Here is an 11,721-nt window from a genome sequence, read left to right as displayed (position 1 = left end):
AGAAAGAGGGTAAGCTTCTGCTGGTCATTAGAGAAAGCTACAGCAGCTTTCAGTTTGCATGGTGCTATTCTCTATAGTCGTTCCTCTAGTGCTAGGCCATTGGAAAATACTAATATAATATTGTCCTGGAAGTCTCTGGTTTAATACCCATGCCCAACCTGCACTCTCTAGTACCCCACTTAATAAGGGAGAAGAGTACCCCAAACCAGGCAGTGCTATGGTTGGTAAATGTTCTGAGGACATGCTGGAAACAGGCATGGAAGTGTCTGGTTGCTTATTAGAACCATCCCAAATTTTGTTGAGATTCTGTAAAGTCATAGAATATATAGGATTCCCCAGAGTAAAAGCATTCATTTATTTTTTTATTAATAATTAACATTTGAAAGCTTTTGTGAAGAGTGTAAATGACTGTGTGTACTTCCTTTTTCTTCTTCCTAATACGTGGACCAGTCTGTAGTAATATGTGGGCAGCAGAGAAAAAGACAATAGTAACCAAAACAACAACAAACAACACAAAACTTCCAACTGATACTGTTGCTTTTTCTGGAACCTATGAGAAATGCTGTCACTCTCAAAGCATGCAGGGTACAGGACTGGGAATTATATCTCCAAAAGGTAATCAAATCCAGGTTATTGTTTTGAACTAGCTTGTTCTTGATGTTTTGAGTAAGCCAAGGAAACGAAGAAATACAACATCAAATAAGTAAATGCCAATTAGTATGCCATTGCACGTGTGTGTATACTTATGTGTGATGATACATGTCTGTGTAGAGATGTATATTTGAGCAGCTAACAATTCATTTAGTCTTATCCCCAGAATCAAATCATGGAGATTGCAGAATGGATAAACTCTTAGCTAAAAAGCTAGCAAAATGTAGTGACCGAGACTTTTAAGTCAATTTGATTTCTATAGTTTCATTGGTCATATGTTTAAGAAGAACAACATGCTCAATTTTTCATAAGGGAAGCATCTTTATCAAGTATAAATACACAGATTAAACTAAAATTTGAAGAGCATAGATCTTACTAGAATTGATATCTAGAACACATAGTCAAAAAAGGTCTCTAAATCACTTCAATACTCACATTCCTCCTCTTAAACTTTTTTCTCAGTTAAATAAATGATAGCATTTAAGTTTTGATCCTCGTTGTTTTGACTATCACGTTTAATCATGGTTACACAGTAGCACCAAAATTAGGACAAAATACAAGAATTACAGGAGAAATCTTAAATTATATGAGCTCATCGCATGCTTCAAAGTTCTCATTTTTTCCAACTGCCAAACTGGTGTGTTTTCTCCCAAAAGAAATAGAACCCAGACCACCCCCAACTAAACAAAAGATACAATAGACTGATTTTGAATAGATATGTTATCTACAGTTTATGGGACAGGTAGTCCATTTAAATAGAAAAAGATTGATTTTACATAAAGCAAGATAGAGTACAAAAGCACAGCTTTTGTATTTTGGTAATATTGCAATTTTACAAACATATTGCATAGTATGTGTAAGAAAATAGTTCCATTTTTCATATATCTATATATACAAGAAAACATTTACATGAAAATTACAAAACAAAATAAATGAGTAGTGGACCTGGTTTAAAGAATTGTATAAATAACGAGACACTCAAATTTGAAATTATGTATCTCCATTGTTAGTGAATGTCCTTGCACATCTTCAACCCTGTTTAGCTTTTATTTATAAACATTCAGACAAATGAGGTATTAAGACTGCAAAAACATAAAGGATCACAGTTCATTATACCTCATTTCCTTTCATGTTTTTCATTGACTTTCTCAAAGAGTGGAACCGCTTCTATCAACACTTAAAAAATAGCCCTCTGGTTCTAAAAGTATTTCAAATTAATTATATTCTCCAAAGAATTTTTTCCAGGCAATGAAAGTCTAAACTCAGCTGAGTCAATCCAGCCTGGACCCATTTTAGGATGTAGTTTTTATATACTGGTCTTATGAATATCAAGGAGTTTGTTATGCATGTATAAAAGGTAAGTGGACTATACTAACAAAATTTTCCTTCTAAAACCAAAACATTCATTAATGATCTATAGCTCAAAATCCTGCAAGGAGGATGTTTACTACCTCGGGTTATAATTATAAGCCCTCCTATTCATTTGAATTAATTAGTAGAAGCAGCAGCGTTATAGAGATAAATACAATAGAAATCCCAGTCTTTGGTCTTTGACATTTAAATAACTAATGAACTGCAGTATAAAACAATATGATAACAGTGTTCAATGAGGTCATTCATTAGTTTATGATTTTTTTAAAGAATAAAAATATAATACCATTTTACTTTGTGTTAATGATATTTTGTAATATTCATTTCTATAATATACACTACTACACAGAGAAAATAATTTCTCCAAGTATCTTTAAATATGGTCACATGAGCAATAATAAATTAGACCAAAGCTACTGGAAGAATAAGGTTAGAAGAACCCACTCATATGAAACTCAAAACATGAATTTGGCTTTGATGGTGGTATAGAAATTTGGCCATTAAATATCTTCAACTATCTTAATAATTTAATATTATGATACTGACATTATCTGTTATAAAATATAGCACTTTAATGCATTAAACACTCTCCAGCCTTTTACCAACTGTTGCCTCATACAGAGATACCATGTTTGCTATGACACAATTCATTAGGAGTTTTATTGTATCAAATGCCAGTTTATAAAATGAGGCACTGTCCAATTGAGAAATTCAGATGAAAAGTTATGCAGGAAGTTTGAATGGCGTAGCATCTTATAAAAAATCAGCAACTGACCTTTATGATCAAATTATCTTTTCTTCAGAAGACCAGAGCTTTTAGTTTGGTGGGGATAAGTAGTAACAGAATGATTAATGGGAGTATTAATATTTGGTAAATATTTCTATTAATTTCCTAAATAGTTCTTTTTAATTAGACCAAATATATATCCTTTTCTTTTTTAAATGTCAACCATATGTTAATGACATATTATTCATGAAAGGGACATTAATATTCACATGGTAAGAACAAGAAAGAATATAGAAAAAGGAGTAAGGAGTGGGATGCTGGAAAGTTTTGCATTTCAACATTTAAAGAAGCAATGTTAAGGTATAAGAGATCAGTAATGCTAGTTCAGACCAAGCTACTGAACCCAAGATTGCTGAGTCTCTTCTTAAGTGAATCAGTGACATTTTAGAGATGAAAGTAACCAAAGGAAACTTCTAGTTTGCTGTACCCCTCTCACAGGTAAGTCAACTGTGGTCAAGATAAGGAAGTATATTTCTTAAGGTCACATGTGTAGGTAGGCCCAGAACTAGAAATGAAACTCCAGGCAGGCTCCATTTTCAGAGATTTGGGGTACTAAAATCTAAGATTTCCTGATTAATGTCAAATTTGAATTATACAATTATCTTGAACCCTTCAATAAATAACTGTATGCTAAATTATAAAGCTTGTGGTTCCTAATAAAATAAGAAAAAAAAAAAAAAGGACCAAGAAATACCAGGTAGAAATTTTGGAGATGTTGAGGGAAAGAAACAGGAAATTTAGTAGTATATTTTTTTGAGAGTGTTCCACTTAAATATTCTGAAANAGTAGTATATTTTTTTGAGAGTGTCCCACTTAAATATTCTGAAAGAATAAGGGATAATGTGTCTTCTTTGCTTCTCTCCTTTGACCCCCAGAAACAACTCAAATACTTTGTTTATTCACTCCCAGCTAAAAATGTAAATGCTAGGAGTATGGTCAATCCCTTTCCTTCCTTTTATCCCTCCTGCCTGAGGGCTTGCCTGACTTTCTCCCTTCTCCTCTTCCTGCCTTCTCCCGCTGAACAGAATACAAAGCTTAAGGTCCGTGTATTACACCTGAAAGGAATTTTTTTTTTTTTATGAGTTAAATTTAGGAAAGATGAAGTTTTCATCTGAGTTATTTATATAGGTTGTAACAGAAAAATGCTACTGGAGAAACAGACAATGAATCTGCTCCATATAGTCTACAATTAAGGGAACTCTGTATTAGGAGAAAACCAAGCCTCGTTTATGATGAAATGAAGGACTTTTAGGAGCAATCTTCCATGCCTTCAATAGAAGCTCCACCTCTGAGGCCGAGTCTATACTTAGATTCTAAAGAATCTAAAATAGCCAGCCAAGTAATTTAAACCAACTGCCTGGTGTTGGATAGCAAAGTCACCTGTATCATGATTTTTTTCTACTAAATGGGAGATATTTTTACATCGTTTAGACATAGTCTAAATCTCTCAACATATATTTCTTTCAAATTGTGTCTGTAACATTTCAGAACATATTTGAATTAGAAATTGACAGCCCCTCACCGGAATTGGATTTTATACTGTTTTTCTCCTCACTCTCTCTTGACTTTTCTCCTCTTATGACGTATAATTTAGAATTTCAGTGGACCCTTCCACCGGCTAAATATTTGCTCTTGGGATTAGAACATGGTAGAGCTGGAAGGATTCTCAAAAGATCAGTTGATTCGATACTTCTGTTGTATAGCTGAGTAAACTGGATTCTGGAGATATTCCCAGACTGCCTAAATCAGCTCGCTGATTAGTAGAAGACAGAGCTGAAATTAGAAATGGTGCTAATTACTAATCAAAAGAATTGTTCCCATTTGACTAAAAAAACCTTTCTAATTGTTTTAATTTAGGGATGTTTAGAACTTGAATATGTCTTGAATTAATACACAGTGTTTTCCTGAAAGGTCCATAACACAGTGATTAGCACCCATAATTTCTCAAAATTTCTTGTGTTATACTTTGTGTAATTTGCTAAACCAATGTGAGAATTTATCATGTTAAATTCTAATGTTCTAACTTAAATAAGTTGAGCGCTTATGTTATATGACTTTTTAACCAATTGCATGTCTCAATTCTTACTCCAATATTGAAGTTTTTTTTATAACAACCCCAAAACGCAAGACAAGTTCTATTTTAAAAGTGATAAAACTGCACTAGTCTTCTGACTTTTTGTTGAGTATAGAATGCATTTTAGTAAAATGTAGCTTTTCAAGCATTTGATATGTTAGGTTATCCAAACGAGATGATTCTGGCCAAATGGTTCACTTTGTTCCTTGCATTATCTAATTTTCCTACTTTCACCAAATTACTCCAGCAAGTTCCCATCTCCCACTTTGCTCTATGCTGTAGAGGCCGGAATTTCAAAGGTTCTACGGTCTTGGGCCCCCAAAATGAAGCATCCACACACCCGCAATAGTGTGCATGGAGGAAAATAAGATTGACTGACATGTGAAGGTTAAGGACTTACCTTAGAGTAATCAAGTCATCTTCCCATAATAGGAAACATTTAATACAATTTTATAAACTTGGATTCTGTAAATTTCAAGAATTCAAGTTATGGAGTGTTGTGATAAACAAATCTACATTATTCTGGAGTTATTTATTAGTGCTAATTTACAAAAAATAAGCAGTGGAGAATGGAAGGAGCTATGGTTTCTGATGGCAGGGTAGCTGGGTAGCTTAACAGTCTAATAAAGGTAACTAAGTATTAAGAGCTGAAAGGAAATATGACCAGATTCCTGCAAATAGGAATCTATTGGAAAAAACACATTTTCGACATGTTTGTTAACATTTTTTTACTGTGTAAGCAGGGATTTGTAATTTACTTTCTACCATCCTTAAATCTTAACCTCCAACTAAAAAATACATAGATATAATTCTGAAGGTTATAATCCAATGGAAAGTGAATCCATTCTCAGCATAATGCATCACATTAGTAATTTATTTATTTAGCGGATATGTTTGAATTTTAGCAGTCAGAGTCAAATATAAGGTGAAGGGAGCAAACAAAAAGTTGTACTATGAGCCTCGTGGAAATGATAGCATGTGAATTAAAAAAAAAAATCTATGGATTCCACACCATCAGTATGCCCCTCTTAATCCTATCTTATATTGCAATAAATTAGATGTTTCATTAAATGCAAATACGTCACATGCAAAAGCCAAGTAAATACTATATAAGGCCATTCAGATCTGACAAATGACAGGATAATGGCATTTTGTTAATTCTGTAAAGATTATATTGCTGAGTGCTTTCAAAATTACCTAATGTACAAAATTCTAGACTTAGTAGACGAAGAATAACAACACACTGAATTCAAAGAAACAAATAAAACTCAGGGTGCGATTCTGTCTTGTTTTGTTTCGTTTTGTTAAAAATCATGTATTGAATTTAATTTTTAGTAAAGCAAGCTTATCTAATGCTTGAAAATTTTAAAATTCGGGGATAAAAGTTTACATCCAAAAAGATGATTGGAAAATTGTGCTTTCAGACTGTAGAATTGGTTTTCTGACAGGGTAACCATCACATCTTGCCATTGGAGACTGGGAATTTCATCTATGTAAATAATGTATGTATGTGCAGTTCATATCCAGGTCCTGCAAAAATCTAAAACTGTGTGCTTCACTTCACATAGCANAACCATCACATCTTGCCATTGGAGACTGGGAATTTCATCTATGTAATTAATGTATGTATGTGCAGTTCATATCCAGGTCCTGCAAAAATCTAAAACTGTGTGCTTCACTTCACATAGCAAAGGCACCTATGTTTTTCTCCCTTTTGAGCAAAAGTTATGATCCAGTTTTCCCGCTGAAGGTGATTTTCCCACTGTCCCGCCACCCACACTCTCTGCGTCGAGCAGTGCAGTAAATCAAGAGAGAAGGTGGCAGCGAACCCTTGCTTGCATCGGAAGCAGCTGCTCTGTGGACCATCTGAAGAAGCTCCGGACTGATCACAAGGGAACCCGAGCGGAACTGTGAAGCAGACTGACAGGAACAAAAGGCTATTCTGGTGTGAGGAGAAATCAGTCATTTCAGCTCCACAAGCAGATGTTGCTACTGGACTGACAAGTGGAACCTAGTCCTGCTGGAGAAAGGTAAAGTTTGCCATTGGGGCAGACACACAGTTCGTACACTGTCTGCCGGGAATTTGAGGGGCTGGGTGAAGACGATGAGAAAGAGCCGGTCGGTAGATTCCCCAGCCGGATTTGATCTGCATTCAAAAATATCTGGGGGGAAAAGACAGTGCATTTTAATTCATTTTAGCATTCGACGTTCCTCGGAGCTTTACAACACTGTCTATTAAGGAAGACTAAACAACAAACAATTCTATTGGTTTAGCTGCCATGCTTCGTTGAACAAACAAATTACATTCCTACGGTACAGCCCAGAAGCTCGGCAGCTATCTTCTGCTTTGAGACATGGTGCATTCTGACAGAAAGCCCTCCATCTGAAAAGCAATATTGCACAATCTGCTTAGGGGGCCAACCCCCTTATTCAAACACCACAGAAAATTAATGAGTTTGACAGAGTCTCTCCATTTAACTTCTTAATCATGCCTAATCTAAAGAGTTTACAAAGAAATCAGGATGCTCATGGAGAGGACATTACTGACAGGATGGACAATTAATAATGATAAGAAAAAAGTTACTCAGCGGCCTAATTTTTAAAAAGTCATGAAATCATGGCGACAGTCTAAAGGATATACCACATAGATAATCTGCACAGTTAACAACAATTGTTAGCTATGATCAAGTTTGAAATCTCCATTAAATGTATTACTCCTACACTACACTTACTTTGCTAGATTTTCTAATTTGCAAAATTACTTCACTTATTCCAAACATGGACTTAACAGTTTTAGAGACGGTGATCATACGGTTTTGACATGCAAGGGGAAAGTTTCAAAGAAAGAAAAACTGAATCATGAATATGAGTGAACAAAGAAACAACTTTCTCTAGCTTTTTCTTCATTCTATTGTTACGTAACTAATTACCACTGCCCACAGGCATCTCTAACTTGACAGGAGAATCCAAGATTACTTCATTTTTTCTACATATTTGCCCTCATCCAAGTCCTATTCGTTTCTCAATGGGACTCCTACCATAGCCCCCTGAATAGCCCGCCAGCTGCCCTTCTTGTCCTCTTATAGCCTGTTTTATATATTGCTTAGTGAACTTCTAAGAAACACAGATCAGATCAGATTACCTCAGTCCTCAAAATTCCCTGAGAGCCTCCTACCACACTTAACACAAATCTGGATTCCTTCCCATGGCCCACAAGCTCTCCATGATCTGGCCTCTCTCTAACATCACTACCTGGCATTCTTCTCCTTGCTCCAGCTCTTGCATTTCTTCAAAGATATAAAAAAACAAAACAAAACAAAACAAAAAACTCTGGCCTCTAGGTTTTTTCACTTCCTGTTTCTTTATCCTGAAATACTCTTTTCTCCAGATATTTACAAGTGGGTGGTTAGAAAACAAGGGTAGGAGGGAGACTTCTGCTTTTTGCCTTTTTTATATTTGTTATTATTTTTAAATAGTAAACTTTAAAAAAATTTTGAAACACAGGAATCTATTGAATGCTGCAAATCAGATAGAAAAATAATGAATATGCCATAGACATGTATATTTTAGATTAATTTAGATGTTTCAGATCCCTGTTAAAAGGTCACCTTCTAAAAAAGTTTTCTTAACCACTCTGTGACAATAATACTAATCCATTAGTCTCTCTTTGATGGCTTTACTTTTCCCTATAGTACCAACCCCTTCCTAACATTGTATCAAGTGTGTATTCCTTCATTTATTGTTTGTTTCTCTCACTTGCAAGTAAGATCTACAGCTGTCTTTGATTCACAGAGTAGTGCATAAAATTGTACCAGTGCACGCTGCATGAAAGAATGTTCTTCCTTCGCCACTGACATGTCTCTCCTCCCTAGGACGCAAACGTCCCCTTCCAGCACAGCCCAGTTCATCCACTTCACCCTCCATGACTTTTCCCTGATGCTCCAAGATGGAAAGACTGTTGTCTTTGGTTCTCCTATAGAAACTTAATATCTTATTTTGCTCATCATTTGATGTTATTTTACAGTCCTATTTATATCTTTCTTTCTCTCCTAAATTAAATCTACCTCGAAGGTGGAATCATACCTGAATTTCTTTTATAACTTCACAGAGTTTAACACTGCACATACAGCTTCCACATAATACAAGTGGCTGTTGAATAAATAGATTATAAAGTAAATGGATGATTGAATTTACCAACAGTATTCAAAGTTAAGAAAGCATGATTAAAATTTTTGTTTGTAGGTGTTAAATGTTGAAATTTATCACTCCTAATTACTTCTGGGTTAAGTGACAGGAAAGCAAAGGGAAAGAAAATGCTTCCGTTCTAATTTTTTTAAGGAGACTTATTTTTTATTGATAGGGAAGCTGAAAGTGCACAAAACTAAGCAAAGGGAAATGATGACATATTTTGGGGTACAGAGGCTGGGCATCATTTCTCCTGGCTCTGTGTCTCCTTGTTGAGGGATGTCAGTGAGGGTCTCACCAACCATTGCATTATACACTCTGCGCTCTTTCCCTCATTTCTCCATAGGAAGAGAGGGATGACTTCTCTACTAGTTGAGTTTAAGAGAGGAACTTTCTCACAGTTTACCCAGCGTCCCTGACTTCTTTGTAGGAGTTAGCGCGCTTGCAGAGGGCAGAAATCCCAGACTCCATAAATGCCAAAAATATAACGGGGCAAGCTCTGGGACAGTGGGGTCTGGGTCTGCATGTATGGAGATGCGTTCACACTGAGGAAATGTCAGGAGCTGGTGTTTTGTCCGAGAAACCTGAAGACATACACGATAAAGAGTGTAAATGGAAAGTGGCGAGGAGGCTCACGTGGGACGGAGCAAATGAATGTAGGCTGCTGGGAATGGCTCAGCTGTGACTGTAGTTACTGGTTAGCCCCAGTGCTTAGGAGCTGTTAGCTGACACAATGCCCCCCCTCCCCCCTGGTGGCTTTTACAGATACGCATTAACCCTCTGCAAGCGGGTAGCTCTGGTGAAAGGCTGCGGGGAGCGGCAGGTTTGCACAGGTAGGGCGAGCCGGTGGCAGCTGTGTCAAGCAAGCACAGCGGTGGAGGCCTCATCAACACAATTACCCTTGAAGGACTCGGGCCTTATTTGAAGCAGGTGTGCGGCCCTGCAGCTCTGCGGTCCACTCCGGGGCTACTCTCTCCAGCACGTGGTTATAGGACAATACTTAATTCCGTAAGCTTCCGAGAGCCGTACCATTCCCTCAGCCATATAAGGGAAGTATGTTTTATTAATAGATACATTTAAATGACTGACGCTTTTAAAAAGAAAAGGATATTTTCTTGGCTTGAGATAGAAAAATAAATCATGAGGTAAAAGAGGTGTTGCNGAGGGAAGTATGTTTTATTAATAGATAATTTAAATGACTGAGGCTTTTAAAAAGAAAAGGATATTTTCTTGGCTTGAGATAGAAAAATAAATCATGAGGTAAAAGAGGTGTTGCATATTGATTCTTTCCAACCCCGCTTGGCCAGGTTTCAGCAGCATAGACCTGAGACAGTCAGGGACCTTGGGAACAAGCCCCTGTGGACCTGGAAAACTCCCTGCTGCCTGCTGGCTGTCATTGCTTTTCTTGCAGAGCAAAGCACCAGCTGAGGAGCAAGCCCAGGCCAGGGCAAACCAGTCTGCACCAACGCCAACCCCAGTACTATGGACCCTCCTCCTCACTATAGTACTAAACCCACGCCTAGGGGTGGGGAGTTAGCAAGTTTATTAGACACGCCACGCATGAAGCAGCAGGGCCNACCAACGCCGACCCCAGTACTATGGACCCTCCTCCTCACTATAGTACTAAACCCACGCCTAGGGGTGGGGAGTTAGCAAGTTTATTAGACACGCCACGCATGAAGCAGCAGGGCCTTTAACTAAACAGGTGCTAATAAATCCCCACCCCTACCTGCTTACATGTCCCCCTTTTCTCACTTAAGTTCCTTTAAAGTATTCCATCTGTCCTCTCCTTGGACAGTCAGCCTGAGGATTCTTTCCTTTGTGCTGCCCCCTGGTGCTGGAGCCCGGAGAAAACCTTGCCTGTGCTTTTACATTTGGGGTCCAGTCTCGTCTGTACCACTGCTGGTCCAAGGACCTGAGTCTGGTAACTGACAGGCTTGCTCATATTTCTTTCTGTTCTGCTAAGACAGTTACTGTGATACCGTTCACCTTCCAAATTCTAAACGTGATATTCCTATTCTATATTGCCCTATAAACCATAGAATCCATTTGTTCTGAAACTCTTCTTGGTACTCTGAATCACACGCCTGAGCTTTTAAGTCATGGCCCACTATCTTCTCTGCACCAAGAATTCATTTATCCCTTTCTGGGGATCCCTCCTACATTGTTGGTGGGAATCCAAGTTGGTACAGCCACTCTGGAAAACAGTGTGAAGGTCCCTTAAAAAGTTAAAAATTGAGCTACACTATGACACAGCCATTGCACTACTGGGTGTTCACCCCAAAGATCCAGACGTAGTGAAGAGAAGGGCCATATGCACCCCAATGTTCATAGCAGCATTGTCCACAATAGCTAAATCGTGGAAGGAGCCGAGATGCCCTTCAACAGATGACTGGATTAAGAAGCTGTGGTCCATATATACAATGGAATATTACTCAGCTATCAGAAAGAACGAATTCTCAACATTTGCTGCAACATGGACGGCACTGGAGGAGATAATGCTAAGTGAAATAAGTCAAGCAGAGAAAGACAATTATCATATGATTTCTCTCATCTATGGAACATAAGAACTAGGAGGATCGGTAGGGGAAGAAAGGGATAAAGAAAAGGGGGGTAATCAGAAGGGGGAATGAAACATGAGAGACTATGGACT

At 37.5% G+C, this 11,721-nt stretch overlaps 1 protein-coding gene across 1 annotated transcript in view; it reads right to left on the bottom strand.

Moving 5' to 3' along the window:
• Positions 1–6,840: 6,840 nt before the first annotated feature.
• Positions 6,841–11,721, bottom strand: part of SGCZ (sarcoglycan zeta) — a 1,089,907-nt gene continuing 1,085,026 nt past the window's right edge. Inside the window, exon 8 of the mRNA XM_034647674.1 lies at positions 6,841–7,045. Within this exon, the coding sequence (XP_034503565.1) occupies positions 6,851–7,045 (195 nt within the window). The 3' untranslated portion in view covers positions 6,841–6,850. The remainder of the gene's footprint in view (positions 7,046–11,721) is intronic.

Source organism: Ailuropoda melanoleuca, chromosome 18, assembly GCF_002007445.2.
Source record: "Ailuropoda melanoleuca isolate Jingjing chromosome 18, ASM200744v2, whole genome shotgun sequence".
In the NCBI taxonomy this organism is placed as follows: Eukaryota; Metazoa; Chordata; class Mammalia; order Carnivora; family Ursidae; genus Ailuropoda; species Ailuropoda melanoleuca.
Note: the sequence above shows the minus strand (reverse complement) of the source record. Positions and strands in the feature narration are given on the sequence as shown.